Raw genomic sequence first — 22,023 nt, 5'->3', positions numbered from 1 at the left:
AAACAACAGCCCCCTCCAGAAATTATGAGTAACTACACTCATGTCCATGGATCAGGCGCAGGTGCAGTGCTTCAGGTGCAGTGACACTGCTTCATACACAACACGAACATGGGCCAACAGGAGATGTCAGAGTTGCTGCATGAGTAGGGACAAGTTGTCAGGTATCTCCAGTCCCTCAGCCACCGATGCAGTGAGTCCAGCACAAAATGTACATCACGCACTGCCCACCAACCCACCAGCCTCTGGAGCAGGATGGTGGAGGAATGTCTTACCACAGTTAAAATGATGCTCCTGCTGGTAGTACTTTTCAGGAAAGAAACAACAAAGTCATTTTCAGAAGAGGAGCTGAAAGCAGGCTCCAGGCACAGCCAGTGGGCCCCAGGGGTCAGGCCCTGCAGGGAGGGGTATCCCACTTCCCTTGCACTGCCAGGGCTGGCCTGACATGTGGGGCCATCACAGGCACTGCCCCTCCACAGGAGCCTCCTTGGGAACCAGCCCAGCCCTGTGCAGCCAGAGTGGCCTTTCCTCGTATGGGAGCAGTGTGTGAGTGTAGGTCTTTCTTGGGAGTAAGGGAGCTTGAATTGTAGAATGATGGGCACGGACCACTCACCCCTCCCCCCGAGCCTTAGTGTTCAGGAGTAAGATCTTGCAGGTTTGGTGTACGTTTCTATGAAAACACACCTCAGTGCTTATGAACAGCCAAGAAAAGCTAGTTACATTTTAGGAATGATTAGGAAAGGAACAGAAAACCCCACAGTGTTATGACCCTGCATGTACAAACTACCCAACATCTCAAATGCTCTCTGCTGCTCTGATTCTTCATCTCAAAACCCCATGTATTCTGTATGTGAAGGAGACACTGCAATCACAAGTAAATTCTAGGAGAGTCACCGACATCAGAAGGCACAGACCTGCTGGGGTAATGAGCCTAGCTAGGTCATGTATTGAGGATGACTACTGAGCAGTTGTACCAACACCATCATGTGAACAGTCATGTTGACCTCTTATGAGGCACCGGTGCCACCTGAACTCCAATTCAAACATTTCCAGGTGGTTATTCTGCTGGGAAACACACAGGGACTTACCAGATGGTAACCAGATGCTTCTTTTCCTTTCCACTGAAGGCTGGTCTTCCCAGAAGAGCCAACATTTCACAGTTCTCCAAGTTTCTTGGTGGTATAGTCATATTGGCAGTTGCACATGCCAAAGTATACTTGCTGTGGCTCTGCTCATCTGTATATTTTTACATTTTATAAATTCTATTTGTGTGTAAATATTAATATATACAAGGGTTTCATTCCTTAAGAGGTGTTGAAACCTTTTTGTTAAATATTGGTTTAAAAAAAGCAGTTTAGTATCTGAGCCATTTAAAATCTATTATGGCTCCCACCCTTCTAGCATGTTTTTTCCCATGGAGATATTTAATACAATTCTTATTACCCATAACTTTTTGAGCAACATGAGATGTAGTTTCTTATGAATTTAATCCTTCTCTTGCAAAGGTCCCTGTGTCAGAACTGCTAAGTCTGGTAGGGGTTGTCTGTAGAGCACTTCCTTCAGAATTTCTTTGTCCATCTGCTCTCCCTCAAAAGGGGGTAATAAAAGTAATCTCTTGGTTTCCCCATTCTTGGTTTTTGTCTCCATCTCTGCAAGTAAGTTCAGCATTGTCAGCATGCAGTGTGAGATAGGTTTGGTAACCAGCTCCAATGGGACAATCTCTTCTGCCCCTAACCAAAAGGACCAGACTGCACAGAGACCTGCTGTGTAGTGGAACATCAACTTTATTTCTACATTCAATAATTTAGAGTATTAGAACTCCACAGTGTTGGGCGTCCCCAAGCCCAGGGCCACTCTGAGCTTTTTTCCAGTACTCCTACAATCTTTCACTGTCTGACTTGCCTCCATGCTTCATTTTTATGGCTCTTCCTTCTTTTCCTCCTTGATTTCCCCTTCCACAGGCTTCTGTACTGGCTTCTGCTCTTTTAAGTGACTGATTGAAAAGAAAGAGGTGAACCAGTATTAATTTAGTAAAGTGAACCTTTGCTGTCAGGTATCTTAAAGCTGCTAAGAGGACCTTGAGGAATCAGCCTGAGGTGGGAACAGTAAGGACAGCAAAGGTCACAACTCTTCTGGCTGTTGTCTACAAGGTGAATATTACCACTACCACACATGCTACAATGCTAAAATGCATTAAGCAGCTAGATAAGGAGTAGATATTAGTATTTATTTTTCCTCACATATCAACTCAGCAGCATTAATAGCAACAAATGAAGCCTTTGCTGACCATTGGGTTTTAATGGTTCCTAATTTGCTTAAGTAAACCACAGTTCTGTAATTTGTGCCTAAAGTACTTGGGAACCCCTCTGATTCCAGGCTAAGGCCTGCCTAGCATCTGAGCATGGATGCTTTTAGTACAGCACCAATGTATGTGAAGGAATAAAGACCAGATCTAACAAAGTAATTCACTTCTCATTTAAAACATTAGGGAGCTAAGAGGTTTGCAAAACTGACCCATTGCCTGTAGCCCTAAAATTATAGTACACCATATATTCAAACCAATCAATATGTGCTGAGGGATGGGAATATTTGGGCATGATTAATAGGGCTTTCAGCTGATGAGCCACGTGTCAGAATAGATGGGAAATCTGGGGGGAATTTTGGGTCCAATGACAAGTGGTTTAGCCTGCAGCAACTGACAACCTCCAAGGACTTTGCTGCTGAGTGCTCAGTCTCTCAGAACTTGGACATGATTGCTACAGGCACTAAGGAAGATGCACTTTCAAGAGAATGAGAAGTTCTGTAGTTTGAAGGTGGGTTTCCAGGGAAAACTAGGTCTCCTAAGAAGAAAGATCAGAGAGAAGGGAAAAAATGAGAGTCTCTGAGGGTGGAGGAAAAGGTCTGAAGGCACAGATACACTGTCTTTGCAAATCTTACCCTGGCTTCAGGGGGAGGACTGTGTTGAGCTGATACTTCTCACACAGGGTTATGAGCATGAATGAAAATGCCATTCAGCTCTGACATCCCTGCTCTCTCACAACAAGTTTATCAAACAGAAAAATGACTTCTGGTTTGACTTTACAGGGCTTCTAAGCATGCAAGGTGTTATTTCATCTACCTTTTACTTAGGTAAGTATTGGACTGGCCAAAAACGTATGTCCCTTCACCTTCTAAAGTGAATAAGCATATGTTTATTTGGTGTTCAGCCAAATTACAAAAAGAAAGACAAGGTAGGATAGTAAGCGGAGCCACTCACTCACCTATAGTCCACGACCCCTGTGCGATTCCGGTCTAACTTGCGCACTAGTTCCCCAATTTGGACTCGATCCAGTGGAATGCTTGATTGCTGAGAGGATAAGATAAATGTTAGCAAACCTGGATATTTTCAAGCAGAAAAATCCTCCATATCATACTGGGACCCATCATTTAATAGGGAGACAGATGGCCTGCTGCAAGGAAGAAGGGATGGAAAAAATCCACAGAGTGGTGCTTGGGAGGCAATTTCACTCTTTTAGGATTAAAACAACAATTTTTTTTCCATTTTTTTGTAAAATAGCATCATGGCTGGCTGACCATTGCTACTGATCCCAAACACCATGGTGGTTTTGGCAGGAAGAGAACTGTCTACTCAGTGTGTAGAGGCAAGGGTTCAGATGCCTCTTTTTCACTTTCCCATAGCAGTAAGACATAATTTTCTATCAAGATCCTGTATATCCTATACAAACAGTTGACCTCTGTGATTTTATAAGGCTCCTGTGGTACTCTAAAGTCAATTCATTGTCACTGATGCCATCTGCAGTATTTATTGGATGTCACAGCATTTCTGTTGGGTCTCAACTTATATTCAAGGCTCAACTTTTGCAATGGGTAAATTTAGCCTTTTAGTTTGAACAATGTCACCAGCAAGGCTGGCTGGTGGCTGTGCTGCAGTAGAGGTGTTTCCCCAGAGCAGTAGCCTGGCAGAAGAGCATCCTGGCCGTTCTTTCAGAGGCACACCTGCATCAGGGCTCTCCGGAAGGCTGCCACAGGGATCTTCATGTTTCCATCCTTGTCAATATTCCTAAAAAAGTCCCAGAGGCATAAGTTGTGCTCTTTCAGGTAGTTCTAAGAGAAACAGAGATAAAACATAGGCATAACCTATGTTATGGCACTGATAATGGCCTCCAGCTCTCCCCCTATTCTTCCATCTGTCACCCTGCCTTTACTCAGCCTATCACTGAGATACATGAGTCCATAACATCTTGTGCAGCCACCCTATTGTCAGAAAAAAATCCTTTTGTTCAGGTTAACCCCATTCTTCTCAGTTATACCTCCTTCTCCCCCTACCTTGAAATGAGGCTCAGGAGTAAACCTATTTCTTCTGATAATTGCATATGGTTATTTGGGCCTTATCCCAGCAGCCACTGCTTGGCTAGGCTGTCCAACACAGAGACAGTCCTCTTCCCCAGATCTCTGATCACTTTAGCTGCTCTCCTCTGAATTCCCGTCTGTTTGAATTAGGACATATATGAGTACCATAACTGCTGTTAAAAACTGAAACGCATGCTAGTGTGAGCTTCACCAGCTGTGAAGAACGGCAGCACTGTTTGATGTGAGCTAACAGCCTAAGCTTTTGCTTAAGTTCATCTGAATCCACATCTACAGCAAAGTCTCACCCAATTAGCTAAAAATCTGCACAACAACTAAGAAACACAGTAAGGTTGGTAGTGCAGAAGTGTTATTTAACTCAGCAATGCTCAAGTGCTTGCATCGCCTTCCAGCAAGGAGGACAGCACCATCTGCTGCTATCCATAGAAACTACAGACCTTGAAAAGCTAAAGTAATTTCTATTTAGGACAGTATTTGCTTGTAATACCATATCCTATTTTTATGAAGCACATTAATTCTGATGCTAAAGCACAACTGTCAGTGAAGGGTTCTATGAAAGTCAGCTATTGCGGCAGGCTTGTGATCAGGATGGACACTCATTTGGGTCAGACCTGAGACCAATCAAGTTTGTTTTACACAGTGAGTAATTATCTATTCAGATTCTTTTTTTCCTCAGTGCTCTCAGATCCCAAGGCATTAACTTCTCCTGAAGATCAAAGGATTTTCTTAGTCAGGCTCTGAGGAGCTGAGATATGGACTGACTGAGATATGTTAACATTGTGACAGTCTTTGTGAATATACTTCTCTGAAGGAACTTGGCTGAATTCCCCACTTGGAAGAAAGCTTACCCCTTCCAACCTCTATCTCACCAAGAGCTTGGAGGATGTGTACTGTGTACAGGGGAGCTATGGACCAAAATTCAGTAGCTCACCTGAATGACTTTCATGGGATTTGGATGCTGCTTGGGGATCTTGGTGATACAGCCTTCAACCTCACCATAGAGGACATCTAGTTCAGGACGTGTTCGACACACCAAATCCAGCATCTTGATGAAAGTTTCATTCACCAACACATTCTGGTACATAGGAGGAAGGAGAGCGAAGTCAGCATGGACACCCAAAGAACAACACAGACTTGTTTGTAATATCAAATCCATCTAAAGTCAACATGAACCATTCTCTCCTAAACGTGGTGCCTTCTCCCATCTCTACGCTTTACTTTCAGGAATCCTATGGAGGCCTGGCCCTAAACAGGTGTTCTTTCTTTTTTCCTATGTCTGAAACAGAAAAGGATCTACTAATTTATGTAGAAATTAACTTCATGCAAGCTAGATGTTCATCAGGTAAATGTCTACACTGAAGACCTCTTACATTAGATTATTCAAGTGATTCATGTTCATGCCTGAGATAGTTCTACATGGGCCTCCTCTCCATTCGGTTAAGATGCAGACTGCAAGTTGAACAGTTAATGGCCGAAATTTGCCATGGAGTTCTGCAAAAATTAAAATTAAAAAAACAACACCCAAGGCCTAAAAGTATTTGTATCTCCAGCCGTGTAGCTTTAGAGCCCAGATAAGAAAGATGGCAAGAATCTGGGTGTCTCCAGATGAAAAAAACATTTGGTAAAGCTCTATTTCATTGTGTAACCCTAATAGGAAGCTCTAGTCAGCAGTACCAGACCTGATGTTTGTTTTTTCCTACAGATTTCAAACAGAGTAGTGACAGCTCAACATTTCAGAGCTCACACTGTGAGTTTTCTTGTTTAGTACTTACAGAATGAGCAGCAGCAGAGTGTCCTGATTTAGGGTTTTGTGATACTAGAAAGTAAAGTATCAATGCTAATATTGGTGTCACTGCAATTTATTCTTCTAAATCTAAGTTATGACAAATTTGCCTTTGCCTTAACTGATCTTTTGAAACCATAATTATGATTTTGTTCATACCCATGATGGGAGAGGAATTGTTCATGTATTTTGTTGGCCATATATTTAATTGTTGGAAATGTCAAGGCAGTTCAGGAAATTCATGGAAGCTCTGTCATTGCAGGAGGTTTCTAAGGCATGAAGCACTCTATTTTTTTCCCCAAGTATATTTACAAAGTCTCCCAATGCATTCTTACAGCTTCTGTTTTAGAACTTAAGATCTACCATTCTTGAGATCCATCTAGAAGCTTATGATCTACCATGCAGTGAGCACTTGACTGTCACTACTCAAAGATAGTCTTGATCAAGCCTGGGTCTGGCTGGATTTACTAGCTTTCATTCAGGACCGATGGTTTTATGGATGCAGAGTGACTCTCTGAAGAAGCCATTCAGACCTCCCTGCACTATGCACACTAGCAGAGTGTCCTAGTCCTGGGAACACAGCACAGGAGAGCCCTAGCAGGCTTTGCTGGCTGCCAGCTCCCTTCAAGGCTTGCCAGCCTGGCTGTGACCCCATGAGAAAGCCAGTGGACCACCAGTGTGGCCTCAGAAGGAGCATGGCCAAAGCACCATGTCTGGCCTCACAAACCCTGCTGGGGTCAGGTGGCACCTGGAGGGAGCTAGCTTGTGAATTTCTGCATCTTTGACACAGTCGGTTCACAGTCCAGAAGAACAACACATGGACAGCTGAAAAGCGATGGTGGGTTTTTTTGTACTCTGGTGGTGAAGATGGGCCTGAGCTGGCTCTTTTGATTCATGATGTCTATTAAATGTTTGGTAGTCAGTATCTGCAAGCTGAAACCCTATAAAGGGTAGATTATGAAAGGAACGTGTGGAATAGGCATGCTTAGAAAAGTTGTCAGAAGCATTAAACTGTTGTTAAAAATGTGCCTTTATATTATTTCACCTTTGCTAGTGCTGTCAAACTCAAGGAAAGGTTTCTAGATACGATCCTTATTCAAAATTCCTCTTACAGACACACTAATTATTCATTCTTTAAAAGTCAAGATAAACATTTATCACTGGGAAAAGGGGCAGAAGAGTCTTTTGTTTATGTCTTCCCTTAAGTTTCCTATAAAAGATTAAAACCTTTACTAATTTCTTAAAGGTTTAAGATAGCATAAGGTCTTTGGAGCTGTATATTTGCCAATACTCTGAATTGAAATGCAAGATGCCCTACATCACAGGTAGAATGAAGCCTGTCAGACAGATTAGATGTTTGCCTACAAGCATTTGATTGGGATACTGAAATGTCATTGTAAATTTATGCCATTAACCATTTATTTTGTGAAATGCCAGGTAATTTAGACTTTTTGAAGGGTGAGGTGAAGAGAGCATCTGTTAATCCTAAAAAGCAGAAAGGCATAGTGAGATTTAGGTTGGACTGAAGATTCTTAATGTTAATTAACCCCTTGCCTCAAAGTTTCTTGAGTGCCTCCTTCTAAATAAATGCATTTCAATAATTTAATTTTTCAGAGTTTAGCTAAGTTATATTACTCTTTCCAAGTGTATGACTTGTTTACATTATTATTAATAAAGCTATCAGAACCCCATGTACTGTAATGAAGTCCTTAACCCCCACACAGCCTGTTTTAGTGTTCCTTTGCAGAATGAGGCCTGACTCCTTGCAGACTTGGCAAATAATTCTCTTTGATCTTAATTTATGCAGGAAAAATTGTTTGCCCTAGAGGAATGCCTGTTCTTCAGATGATGTCTATTGAAAGCCCTCAGTACTCTCAGGAAAGACCATAGATGAATGTTATTTATTCTGCTTTGTTTTTGTTTCTTTCTTTAATACAGTAACCAGAGGACAAAGAAACACAGGCAGGTGTAACTTAAATACAACCCCTTATGTGAGTCTCCAAAACTGCCCATGAACTTTTTTTTAGCTTGTTTCAAGTGTGAACATATTATTTATGTTCCAAGTCCCAAACCTAATCTTTGTGAAAGTGCTCTTTCCTTTAATCACGGTGCTCCCAAAGGTGGACAGAGGGTTCTGAGGGCCCTGACACCTTCCAGAACTGCTTCCATGAAGCACCAGTGCATGGATGGGAGGGAGGGCCAGGAGCAGACTGATGCATGCCCAGGTCTCTCCCCAGTGTTGGTCTGCAGTGCAACCCCTGCCCCCACTCAGGAGCTCAGAAGCATTTTTGGGTCTCCCATTTTAGAAGCAGCACATGAGGTTAGAATAATATGTGTCATGCTCTTGACCTGCTATGGAGTAGCATACTAAGATCTGGCCTCTTTGATTTTTTTTCCTTCCACACCAGCCTTTTAATGGTTTTTGTTTTGTTTTGTTTTGTTTTTAAATAAAATTGCTTTGCTTTCAATGCCTTGAAGCATTCATTTTCTACTCCTCATACATAATGGTAGGGTATCAAAGCACTTCACAGTATCTAGCATCTTAGGCTACCCTGGAGGGAGACAGCTCAGAGGGTGAAGTGAATTTATCCTACAGCGGGAATTCACTCCTTGTTCTTGTTTGCTATTGCAAAATGGAAGGGAGGGAAGTGTGGTGATACTACAGGCACCTCTCTCCAGAACTAGACAGAAGCCCTGTAATTTCCACATGGCTCCTAGACAGGCTGTCACCTAGTAGCCTATTTTTATTAATGGTTGTCCATAAATTAAACAAACAGCAAGTCTCAAAACAGTTTTGGAAGGGGCAGCTCTGTGATCCACCCAGTTCCTAAAAATGTATAGTGTATGGTCCTGCAGGCTTTCCAGCACATAAGCTCTTACTGAGATGTTGATCTCCTCCATCATGGATTTGGGGTTCTTTCTGACAGATGTGACTAGCGCAGTGGCACCTTCCATGGTCAGGGGATTATTGGCCATCTGTGGAAGAAGAGAGATTGATCCAGACATGGTGAGAATGAGGATTTAATGCCTGGCAGAAGGCATGTTGTAATCTCAAGGATGACCCTTCTTTCCCATTCTTCAGCAGGGCTGTAGAATAACTGTCATCCCTTTTGATGGGTTTGACTGTTATCTCATCATCTCTTGCCTCTGCCCCACAAAACTCTGCAATACAACTTCCCAGTAGGGTTGCCTTCTCAGCTTCTCTCTGTCTCCTTGTGTGAAATTCCACTTACCAGGTCCTTTACATCTGTCATGCAGGAGTATGTGATGTGGATCATATTCAGTCATGTGATGGGGAGAGGCTGAGGCAATGGGATGCACCTGAATATGTGCTTGCTAGTAGGGTCCCTCAGGATGGGGGTATGCCCCTTGGGACATATCCCATAGCCTTGGCTCTGCTTGGCAGCACAGCAGATCAGATCTCAGGCTGATCGACTGTGTCTGGTCTACAAGGTCTAGCTATTTGGCGTTATGGGGTTGGCATTGCCATGTGTATCCCTTAGTGTGTGAACATCACCTCTCCCCCACCTTGGACTTCATGTGCAGTCCCCACTCAGCTATTTGAAATAAAACTTTCTTGGTTAATATTGGCCAGCAGAAGACATGTCCTCCTTTAAGTCCTTTGTGTTATCAGCTCCTAAAACAATCTGTGCCCCTACGTAGAAGGCCTTGGTGTGAGTTACTGACCTTTCCTCAAGCCAGGTTAAGAGCGAGGCAAACAGATGCATTTATTTACATAATCTAAAACAGCAGTCCCAAAGACTGGTGTGGTTGCAGTGGTTTACAAGGATAGGCGTGTCCAAAGACAGGCCCACATGAACAGCTTTAAAATCCCCCTCAACCACTATACTGCCATTTGCAGGCCCTCAGGATGGTTGTTAGTTATAGCTGAGAATGCAGCTCATAAGCAAGCTGGCTTTTCTGAGCTGAATTCCTAGAGAATCATCTTGGATTGAGAAGGCCTATTAGTTCTCAATCCTCACCTCTGAAGCCAGCTTTGCTGGTCATTCAGTTTTGCCCTTTCCAGGATTATTGATCCCTATATTACTAGAAGGCAGTTTTGGCTTTCTTTTTCCAGGACTTGATAATAATCCTGTCCTTTAGGTAGTGCTGTGGCATTTCCCTGACGTGGCAATGACAGTTTCTCCTGTGCTTGTATAATTTTTTAGCAAATCATTAACACACTGAGAAAGGCACACTGTTGCCCACCTGCAAACTTCAGTGTGAACCTTTGCCTTAGGTTGAAATGCATATTACATGTATATATGTACCTTCACAACTACATTTTATGTACATATGCAGACCTGTCGAATACCTAGGTTCTCACTTGACTGAGACATGACAGGAATCAACCACTTAGGGGTGATAAGGGGTATGGTGTTATGTCAAGCCAGTCTCTGGGGGATTTTTTGAGGTAACAGTGCAATTTAGTTGCCCTGGAAGAAATTAATGCGATCAAATTTCCTTCTGTTCTGCTCACCTTCAAACCAGAGCAATACTCATTTCCTCCAGTTCTATCTCAGTTCACCTCTGTCTTCTGTCCCTCCTGACTCAGATCTTTCTACTCCCTTTGTTTGTTCCTGCAGCCATGCCTGGGCTTAAGTTTACCTTCAGGATTTTGAGTTTTCCATTGACTTCAAGGCCCCCACAAAGCTTCTTGGCTCCCTCATTGTTGATCTGGTTGTTGCTGATGTCCAGGTGAACCAGCACATTATTGACTTTGAGAGCTTCTCCAAGGGCCAGTGCTCCCTCGTTGCCAATGCCATTCCAAGAAAGGCTGAGTATTTTCAGTGCACCATTGCCCTCCAGGAAAAGAAGAGGTATCTTAATTACTGCATGCTTACCTTCTGTACCACTCTACCCTTTCTCACCTGGCTGAGACAGGACCATCCCTCAAGTCACACCCAGGCAGCCCCAATGATTCCAGCATCTCTGCAGTGTCACCGGGGTCTCTCCATTCATGTAAGCCACCAGACCTACTAATTGCTTTAGATTTTCTCCTGGTGCTGACTGCCACTGTCAGTAGGATGAGCCTTGGTAAAGCTACCGAATCCTGCTCAGATTTCAGGAATTTGAGTTCCCAATCAGTGTTTCAACCATCTCCTGGTAATAATCACTGTGAAGGGTATCACAAAATGGGCATTTCTACCTTGAGACCTGCGGCCAGTGCTACTGTCCCCTTCCTCCTCAGGTGGTTCCAGCTCAGGTCCAGAATCTCCAGAGTTGTGTTGCTGTCTAGGAGAAACTGAGATGTTAGCTCATAAGTAGTGGTCTGGACACAGCTGCTGACCCACACTTAGGGACTAAGAGAAAGTTTGCTGGGGGTTCAGCAGCAGTCTTCATTGATTGCAGTAGGAAGAACCTGTACCTACAGAGTCATTGCTGTCCACAGTGCCCAAAGAACAGAGAATGGCTGTTGAACACAAGCAGAAAGGGAACACAGGTTTCCTTCTGGCTTAATCAAAGAATAAGTTGTGAAGGAGGAAGGTAGAGAGAGGGAGGATTTCTTAATAGACACTGTCTGTGCTTCTTACTGTGAAAATGGCTGGGTTCTCCTTGCCACATCTAAAATACCAAGGCTCACTCTGCGTATCTTTGATTAGGAGAAGAGAGGAATTCAGCTTCAGATGGTAGCTGTGCCCAGCTGTATAAGTGCCAGTGCCAATTCACATGCACAGTACAGCTCACGGTGTAAGTTCTGCTTAAGGCAGGGCATGTGTGAATTCATTTGTGTCTACTGTGACACTAGAAGGGGTAGGAATTGCTGCCAACACTTGCTTCTCATTCTCAGAAAGAATTTCTGATCCAGATTTTCCATGGATGGAAGGTTGGATGGAGGCAGATGGTGAGTTTAGCTGACTTAAAAATATTCCTTTAAGAAACAAAACGGAAAAGTAACAGATTCTGCAGTAATCTCTGCTACTCCTGCCTCAAATGAGCTGTAAGGAGAGAAGTGCTGTAAGACCTTTAAGTTTGGAGAGGGATTTTTCCTGTCTGGGAAGGTCACAAGTTTTAGTACTGATCTCTGTGTTGCCTGCAGGCTTGTCCAAGGCAGGAGGACAGTGCCTTGTCCCTCCCTGCAGTTTTAATTAATCCATCTTTTAAAGACATGGACTGTAATTAGAAAGAGGTTCATACCCATGGACATACTGAACCAGGAAAAGGAAAGCATTAATAAATTGAGGGCATTTTTTTTACCGAAATGCTCAAGCAACACTGGATGCTCACAGCACAGGCTTGTGACCGTTGTGGTAGCAGGCATGTTGGACATGCTGAGAGAAGAAGAGCCATCAGAGATTCATGCAAGTCTTTCCCAATGCACTAACGGTACCTGAGATTACTGAAGGTGGTAACTGTTTTGTTTGCTTTCCCTCTCCAGGGCTACTAGCACACACTGGGTCTCACTTTGTCTGAACAGATAAAATAGGCAGCTTAATTTTATTTCTTCTTAATCTGTTTCCCTTGCTGCTTGCTGTGCGATGGCTCAGACCATTAGTGTTTAGGCTACTTAAGAAAAATTGAAATCACTCCTGAACTTTGTAATCAAAAGCTTAAAACAAACAACGGTTCTAATCCTATTAGATTTTAGTAAAATGCAATTTTCTGCTTTCTACTCCCTGAGGGACTTCTCTTTCAGCTCTCTCCTCTCTGACACAGACTGCTCTGTTACTGTGGTTTTTCATCCTGCATTTGTGTTCTGAATCATTAGTCACAGTTGCTAGAGTCACCTGTGGTGATGAGGGTGAGCCTGTGGACCAGGCAGGAAGCTTTAAATCTGGGCAGCCTGTCTTTTGTACTACCCACTAGGTCATGGGGCATTTTTGCTGGAGAAGGAAATACATGTTCACTGTGCTGATGCCATCAAGTTCCCCCCGTGCCTGTACTCCTGGCTTTGCGGGAATAATAAATTAAGTTACCAAGCATCTGTCCCAGGAGCTGTCCTCCCTTCTCACAGAACTCATTGTGGCTGAGATCCAGCTCCTTCACTTGGTAATTGCCCTGCAGAGAGACAAATGTGCAGAGACAATGAGATCTTCCAGCCAGCTGCAACCAGCTGCCATGGCAAGGCCCCACATAAGGATGAAATAGACAGATATCAGACACACCAAAGTCTTCAGTGCATGGAAGAACATCAGCATGGAGGTTGCAGCACTGCATGTCCCAAAACAAAGCTTTGTCAGGCATATAACATCACAGTGATTATCTTCCCAAAACAGCAAAAGCAATGGGTCTTTGTGTTTTGCAAACTTCCCTCACACAGCTTGCATCTGGCCTGCAACACATCACACATCCTGCAATTCTGTTCCTGCCCCTGTTTCACTCCCACCATTGCCCCCTGGCTTCCTGATATCAGGTCAAGGCCTTGCTTCAGGGCAGCTTCTGGTAGCATCAAATGATGCAGAGGCTTTGAAGCAGGAACTAACCAGAGAAGTCAAGCATCTTCTTTTCACTAGAGAATTGCAAAATGATATGAAGTTGGGTTACTTATGCTTCTTGAAAATTTTTTGTCACCCAGATGTTGTTCTGTTGTTCTGTTATGCAGTCGTAAAGGTTTGTTTCTCAGCCAGACTCACACGACTGTCCTGAAAAAATGTTAATGCAGTCCATCCTGCTCTGTGTCCTCCCAGCCTCTCTCATTTCTGAAGTAAGCAAGAGGCACTTAGTGGGATTATGCCAGGAAATCATATGGGCATTGCCAAGTGAAATCATGCCAAGTGAGTAGCACCTTCAAGATTGAGGAGAGTCTGTTGCACAGCCAGGGCTGCAAATGACCTTGGATTTCAGGTAACTCACCATTAATGCCTCAGCAAAGAACAGTGCAGTCTCCTCTCCAAAGTTGTTTCCTGGGGACGAGAAGTATGTTAGCAGTGTCTCCCTTGGTGCTGTGCTGGGGTCTACAGGATGCTGTGCTTTTAGGTAGAACCTCCAGTTAATCACAACCCATATCAACCCGTAAGAAGTTAGTCACTATTCCACTTCACTCCATAGAGTAGAATTACCCCAAGATATGGGAGACATTCCAACAATTAGCTAAGTTGCTTGTAAGGGACTGCTTTTCAGAGGTGCTGGAGGTTGAGCTGGCCAAATATTTAATCACATCACTATAAATCTAGATTTCCACTGTTACTCTGGGTTCTTGTCAGAGACATAGCTGAGAGATTTATTTTGCTGGTAAGTCTGACTAATATTCTTAGGATGAGAGACTGGAATGAAACACATGTTATTTCACCTTGACTGCCATCAGTGTTTGGGTACACACAGCCCACCTGAGAGGCGAAGAGCACGAAGGTAGGACATGTTATCCAAAAGCAAACTGGCGAGGGCTTCGGCTCCTGCTGTGTCTAGGTGGTTATTGGAGATGTTCTGGAAGGAAAGAAGGGAGAATATGAAGGATGAGTCCAAAGAAGGAATTAGCTTTATTGTCTTCTTAAGGCCCATGATATCAAGGGAATAATGCACGATGAGCAATGTGAGAAAGCTCAGCCAGACAGTAATTAACATGTGAGTTATAGGTGAGTTATAGCCCTACAGCAATCAGTTTCACATGGGTCTTTTTCTGCAGTGAACCAATAGGCATTGGGCCAAGAATCTTTTCTTCCAGTGTAACACATATCCCACAACCTATAAAAATGCATTTTGAATATCCCAGTTTCAGATCGAAGGAACATTCCCACCAGTTCATATCTGAAAGTTTTGCATTATTCCCTTAATCTATTTTGAAAAGTTTCCCATGACATATCGGGGAATGAAAGTTCCTGACCAAAACATTTCTTCTGTTGGCTAAGCATGAACCAGAAAGACTTAGTTATGGCAATTATTGTCGCATCTGGTAATGAAGAGAACAGTTCCAGACTCACCAGACTGCAATCACATGCGCACTTCTGCTTTTCAGAAGCTTGTACTTTTTAAAAGTAGAGCAGCATAAAATATGATGGCTTTCAGAATGTGAATATTTTTGCATGGGAACAACAGTTATTTGGTTAAAATCATAATGGAATGACTTGGTTCTCTTTCAGATGATTGAACCTGGTGAGCAATAATGTTGGCAACAAACTATGTCAGACTGGGTACCAGTTCTTGAAGGGAGGAGTTCTCTCGTAGCATTTCTGCTATGCATATGGCTCCTTCTGCCAGAATGCAGTTGTCTTCCAACTCTAGATGGGTGATGGTTGCATTGGACTGGTAAGACACAAAGGTAAAGAAAGACACACAAAAAACTGCTGAAAAATTAATGAAGGCTAGAGTTTTTTCAGTTCAACAGTCACTGGACATTTCCTCCAAACCTCAGAAAGCGTTGCAGGACATGAGCAGAACAGTGATCAGGGGTCATGGCAAAGCCATGGCAGTGGAGTTGGCATACAAGAGAGAGGCTTTTTTGGAGAGGTTTTGAGCGGGTAGGACTTCCCATTGCTTTCTGCCAGCCTGCAGACGCAGGTTCAGATCCAAGCTCCAATTCAAGCATCCTGGCCTGTCCATTGGTGAGTGTAGCACACCCCTATGCAAGACCCAGAGTGGGGGATACCACTCCCTCCAGCCCTACCTCTGGCCCTGTAGGGGTTAAGAGCACTGGGGACTTGTGTCCCATGGAAAAGCATCAGTTTGCTCTTGGGAGTAACTCTAGCAAAGGCCAGCAGTCGCCACACAAGACTTTCCTGTGCAGGGGATTAGAAACATTAAGGATGCTCAGAGCTCCTATGGGCAAGATACATGACCTTTTCTTCCATACTATGTACTCAGTGATGACTTCCAGGCCTAAAATGCCTATTGTTCTTGAGAACAGTGGCCCCACTCTTACTGGCTACTCACCACCAGAGCAATAGCAATGGCTTTGACACCTTTGGGTCCTAGACCATGGTGATTCAGGTTCATATAAGGCTTGGCCAAGTTCTGAATAAAGTGTGAGACAGGCACCACCTCCATCAGCCTGCATGCTTCCAAGTACAGCTCTGCACCTGTAACGGCCGCAAAGGCCTTCTCAGGATCTACAGAGAAAAAGTATATTGATGAGTGGTGCATTCAGTGTCCTCCCTCCTCTTTTAAATAAATTGAGTAACTTAATAAAATTAAGTAACACTATGCAACAACAGTAGAGCTTTACTCTTAAAGGCTTATCATTCCCTGATTCTCACCATCCCTTTATCCCAGACCTCCAAGAGTTAACGTATCCTCCTTCTCCGTTTGGCATCCAGTGACTTGCTGTAGCTTCTCACCAGTCTGCAATGTGACTAAACCTTTCCTGGTGTAATTGAGAATTCTTGACATCAGGCAAAAACATTTTCATCTTTTTTTTTTCCTTTAAAATCTTAATTGAAGCACGCAGCTGATATTGCCAGCAGAGCTAGGGCAGCTCAGAACATTTTGGCTTACAACCAGCAGAAAGAATCCCAGCATTCTCATCTTGGCCATTGGATGTTGTTGACACAGCTGCAGTGAGACATATCAGTGCAGCTGGTGGCTGTATTTCCACAAAAACCTGACATTTGGAATTCCTTCATCAAACCCCATACTTAGAGCTCATATTTCTTCATGTTGTTATATGCATTCAACGGTCTGACCTCAAGACAAATTCCCCTCTCGTCAAAGCCATTTTCCAGTTCAGTCTGAAGCCTCTAACAAAAATGTCTTTTTTCTTGCATTCTTATGTTGTTGGTTTTTTTTAAATTTTACTTCCATTTATAACAAGGTAAAAAGTTCTCAGCCTAAATTATGGACAAATCCTACTGTTAGAAAAATGAGTGCAAGAATTGTTTAGCTAAACGACTGATTCACTAGGCAGGAGATAAGAGGAGAGTCACCGGAAAAGTCTAGGACAGTTGTGGCAAACCTATGGCATGCAGACCACAATTGCTATGCAGTGTTTCATCAGCAGTACACAAACAGGGCCTCAGCTCCAACCCTGGCTTCAGCTAGCTGCTCCTGCTGCCCAGGCAGTGGGCTGGTCTGGTAATGTTGGTTATTAAAGACTAGAGGAGAGAAGAAGGAACAAGGGAATAGTCATGGTGTATAGAGAGGGGTTGAAGGAAGATACTTGATGTCAAAGGGAGAGCTCATCCCCCCTGCCTTTATCAACTGCCAGATTAGGTGTGGTTGACAGGACCCTGGCAGGGTTGCCATTTCAGATACATACCAGCTGGTAGGTACAGCTCTGTAAGGAGAAAGGCTACTGAGGGCAGATGGTCAGAAAATATTCACCTTCAACCTCTAGGTCAGTGTCAGAGCCTTGTGTGGCCTTCTCTGCTGAGGCACCAGCCAGTAACACAGACTCCAGAGACTCACTGGTATGGGATGTCTCTTCTTTCTGGTCTGTCATGAAACCAAACAGATCCATTTTGTCAATGCAAGCCCAGCGCAGATGTGACTCCCTGGATGTGAAGGACATCCCATCACTCTCACTAAAGACTGTGCCCCTCTTCAAAATGCTGTGGATGCACTCCTTCCCCAGCCCAGCTTCCTGCCCACCACTCCTTGTGCATTGTACACATGTGGTGCTGGCCCTGGTGTGGGGACTGGCTCACACTGGGGCTACAGATCTGCAGACTGGACATGGTTTGGCAGCTTTTGGAAAGTGCCCTCCCCAAATCCAGCATGCAGCCCGTGTTCAGGGGACTCACAATTCTCCTGCATTAGGTCTTTGTTCCTCATGAGCTGCCTCTCTCTCCTCAATTTCTGAGCCCACCAGGCAACAGCAAATTTCCCCTCCCCATCCATTTCCTACAATCCTACATGCCAAAACCGTGCCAGTTCCTCCTAGCTGTCCTGAACTGACTCACGCTTTCCCAGGCGTGGGCAGGACACAGTTGGCTGACTCTGCTATCAGCCTGGGAATGCTTTGTAGTACTCTTCAAGCTGGCAGAAGAGAAAGCTTTTGGATGCTGTTGCACATAGGGACTGAGTGTAACCAGACCCACTGGAAGTGATAAAGCTTCTCTTGCCTAAGATTCAGAATTTCTTTTATAGTTAGAGAGACGGAGAATTTGGAAAATTCCTTTCTAAGAGGAATAAATACATACCAAAATAATGAAGAATGATTTTGCCAAAATGATTCCTGGCTAATAACAAAATACATACTTTTTTCTAACTCTGAATCTTTCTTTTGATTCCCTGTCACTGCTTTTACTACTTTCTTCTCTTACTCCTTTTTTTTCCTTTTATAGCTCCAGGCTAGTGACCTGTAATTTTGTACCCTTCTTGGATGTCACTTAGCATTGATGTATGACGTGGAGCTTGCAGTTTGGCTGTTCATGCAGATTTGTGTGGGGGAAAGACTGGCCAGCTGGCATCCACATCACCACATTTCAACCAGCCCTGCAGCTGCAGCTCCTACATTAAGACCGTTTCCTTCTGCCAGACTTTATTTGTTCAAATGATGAGTTTACTTGCATTACTTTAGCACAAGAAAGACAAAAGAAACAGTAAAAATAGGTCTAAATCCTATCTAAAGAGCTCATGAGACAAGTAGAACCAAAGATTTGGGACATTATGATAGTAGCCACTGATCCTCTTTGCTTAATGGCTCTACAGTGCTGGACATCCTGATAAAAATACACTTCCCACTCTGGGGAACAGACTGTCTATGCTATACAAAACCCAGCATTATCTCCTGATAACGTGGCTGTTGTGCCCAGTACATCAGCCATCCTGCAGCATGTGGACTGAGCCTTCTGAGGTAGATCCAGAAGTGTTCCCTACACCCCTGTGGAGCTGTAGTTGGCACTGATACAGAAAATAATACTGTTACTCAAGCAGAAATATGAAAAGTACTGAATCATCGTTATTGGTGTTAAAACCAATGCAGTGGAAAGTGATGGGTCTAAAGACTCCTTTATCACCCTCTCCTTTTCCCAGGTGTTGGGGCTGCAGATACAGCTTTCTGGTCAGATTGCCTCATGCACAGCTTGTACCAGTCACAAACCAGGAGCTAGGAGGGGTGTTCTCTCCATGGTCTGATGTGCAGTTTACAAGGATGCATCCAGATAACTGCAACTCCCTTCTCTCGTGCAAGGTTAGCAATGTCTGTTCTCTGGGTACGTTGCTTTATGCTGTCCCCTCATTTGTGTTGTACAAACATTTGATAAATCACACTATCAGTTTTTTCTTCAGTAGCTCTGTGGAGTAGCAAAAATGTTTATCATCTTTTGCCTCACATTGCAACAAAGTCCTAGTTCGTGCTGCTAAACTAATGAAGTGTTTTTTCTTAGAATCACTACTAACAGTGATGGACATGAAGGTTGGATGAAGATTTTAAAAAATTGTTCTCCTTCTCTGCCAGGATTAAATCTAATCGATATATACTAAGGAATTTCAGCTGTCAAAGAAAGGTACCAAGTTTGTCCTCTCTTCTTTCATTCTCAACGTCTGGCATAAGAAATACATCAGAATAACAGCTCAACTGGGGCAACACATAAAATGGAACATAGCATTTTGCAGTATGCAGACAAAATTATACTAATGCAAATGCTCCAATATAAGTATGTTTTTATAGTCTGTAAGGAATCAATTATTTCAGTGATGTGTCAAACTATATCATACTAACTTGGGAGCATTAAGTGTTGAAGGAATCTATGCGGAAACAGCTATGAGACATGTGATTTTGTACCTAAGCAAAGTCTAAGCAAAGTACTTAGGAATTAATATCGTACATGTTGTTGTTTATTGAAAAATTGAGAAATTAGGTTTATTGTGGTTTGGAAAAAAATTGTGTGTGCTTTAGCTTGGTCAAGGGTATCAAATCTTTATCTCCTATTTTAAGTCATACCACTGGATATCAAAAGACTTCTAGAGAAATGACAAAGAAATAGGTTTGATATTTGTGGAAAAAAAAAAGATTTTTTTCCTCCCTCCTAACATAAATAATTTAGACCAAGGAAAATGCAAAATATTTTGCCTCTGGAATAAGGTAGGATTAACAATTATACCATTATCCTCGCTGCTAGTGTCAGTCAAATTCAGCTAGCATTTTACCCACAATTATTTAAACCAATATGTAAGGCAAAATGGCAACCAACTATTAACTGACCAGGTATTTCCTAGTGATAAGATTTTTGAGTGAATACTGTCAAAAACCCATGAGAAAAACTAATTTTAATATAATCGTTTGGGCTTGATAGCAGGTAATTAATTATGTCAGATCCCACTTAAGGAGTGAAAGTTTCAAGAGTTCACAGCCAAGAACAGAAACCTTGTTTGCAGAAAAGCTATCTAAAAGGCACTAATCCCAAATAGGCAATACATTATTACTGCTGGATCAAAAAAACCCCCAGAGCTACCTTTACCGAAAAATAAGAAAGGATATTTAGACAAATGTCATTTTGTAACAATGGAAAATATTCTGATGAAGGATCTCATCTATTACAACATCCATTAGGGAAAATTATCATGTAACACTTCATAAATGGCATTATACTCTATTTTAAAATAGAAAAACAAGAACCAAAGAGAGAAGTTGTCCCACATATCTGACTACCTTACACTAGTTGCATTATCAAGGAAAATAAGAAATTAATTTGTAATGACTGACAGGCTAAAGGAGGCTTTGAACTTTGAGAGGAACTGTTATGCTAAGCTAGGAAGTCAGGCCAAAATGTTGCGAGCAGACCCAGAGCCTGACTCTGTTGTGTACAAGCACAGCCTGACAACAGCAGGTTCAGAAAACTCTTCTGCCCCTCATGTCCTGCCTGTCCTTCTGGGCAATGGATCTGGTCTCACAAGGTGCTGAGCTCCAACATCTCATGTGGGAATTAGGGGCAGCTGGGTGGAGTTGCCTGGAAGCTAGTGCTGGCAAGCCTGCTTCTGATGCATTTTACTTTTTCTGAGCTGATCCTGGATGGCAACTCCTCTCTCAGGGCACTGGGACCCCGCTTCTCCTCATTGCTGCCTGGCCTGGGGCAAGGAAGCCTTCCCACCTGATGAACAGCCTGCAGCAACCTCAGTCCCTCTTGAGTGCTGGAGATTTTCCTTTGGCCATTTCTGGCTATTTCTGAAGTGAGTTTGGTAGTAACTAAACACCGCACCTGCGCCCTTCTCAGACTCATTCTCCGTTTCACCACCAGTGAGCGGCAGGTTCATTTGCTTTTCGTGTTCTGGAAATGAAGAGTTCACAGCCATCTTCTAGACCCTGTAAGTTCCTCACACCTATACACAAAAAGCAGAGCTACTCAGCTACAATAAAAAAATCTCCATGAGGAATGATGCCACTTATAATATCTGTGTTCTTGCTTTATAGTGCTTGTGGACAGGAGAATCCTGCTGCAGGGGCTGTCCAGGTGTCATGAGAAAGCCCTGCGGAACCTGTGGCCACCCTGTCCGCCATCCTGCCAGCACCACCCTTCTGTGACCTCGCCTGCATCTTCTGACTCTGAGGGGTGACATTCAGTGCTGGAAACCCCGTTGCCCTGGGATCCCATCGACTCCCAGAGAACAGAGGAGGGTTTGGCTGTGAGACCTCACCCAGATGTATCAGAGAGTCGTGGCAGGCTGCTGGTAAGGGTTTTCCCCTTTGAGTTTGTATTCCAGTTCATACATTTTCATGAGAAAGCCAGACTGCTGCAGTTATAGTCTTAAAGGAGATGAGGATTAAAGTGTATTTGCCTTACTGGTCTTGAACACATTCAGACTTCTCTACTGCCAAATTCCCCGCCCATTTGGTAATGAAGTTGTGGCTTGTAAACATGTCATCACTTAATAGGGCCTCAAAGTGAGCCTCATTCAACTCACCAGCTAATGTTGGCACCAAAATTGGTTCAGTACTTATTATTTTACATCTGTAAAAGGTTACTCTGTAACCTTTCCTAAGGGGCTAAAACCAAAATTGTAACAGAAAAGGCTTTCTGATAAAGTTGAGCAGAACTAATACATACACTTAGAAATCTTTCCAT

At 43.3% G+C, this 22,023-nt stretch overlaps 1 protein-coding gene across 1 annotated transcript; it reads right to left on the bottom strand.

The window, feature by feature from the left end:
• Positions 1-1,914: 1,914 nt before the first annotated feature.
• Positions 1,915-21,253, bottom strand: LRRC74A (leucine rich repeat containing 74A). Its single transcript, XM_075104422.1, has 14 exons — positions 21,160-21,253; positions 17,342-17,443; positions 15,956-16,131; positions 15,221-15,328; positions 14,416-14,512; positions 13,943-13,992; positions 13,066-13,147; positions 11,298-11,383; positions 10,757-10,951; positions 9,029-9,124; positions 5,297-5,440; positions 3,994-4,101; positions 3,258-3,343; positions 1,915-1,990 (listed from the first exon to the last, which is right to left on the bottom strand). The coding sequence occupies exons 1-14, from the start codon at positions 21,251-21,253 to the stop codon at positions 1,915-1,917; spliced, it is 1,500 nt and encodes a 499-aa protein (XP_074960523.1).
• Between the last annotated feature and the right edge of the window lie 770 nt (positions 21,254-22,023).

Source organism: Phalacrocorax aristotelis, chromosome 9 (assembly GCF_949628215.1).
Source record: "Phalacrocorax aristotelis chromosome 9, bGulAri2.1, whole genome shotgun sequence".
In the NCBI taxonomy this organism is placed as follows: domain Eukaryota; kingdom Metazoa; phylum Chordata; class Aves; order Suliformes; family Phalacrocoracidae; genus Phalacrocorax; species Phalacrocorax aristotelis.
The sequence above is the reverse complement of the archived record's forward strand: the minus strand, read 5'-3'. Positions and strand labels throughout refer to the sequence as shown.

Excerpts from the sequence above, each read along its gene's own strand:
- LRRC74A (XM_075104422.1), bottom strand. The coding sequence starts at position 21,253 with ATGGCTGTGAACTCTTCATTTCCAGAACACGAAAAGCAAATGAACCTG. Across the intron at positions 17,444-21,159 it reads TGAGTCTGAGAAGGGCGCAG|AAGAGACATCCCATACCAGT; the intron begins GTGCGGTGTTTA and ends CAGACCAGAAAG. Across the intron at positions 9,125-10,756 it reads GAAAACTCAAAATCCTGAAG|ATGGCCAATAATCCCCTGAC; the intron begins GTAAACTTAAGC and ends CTTCTTCCACAG.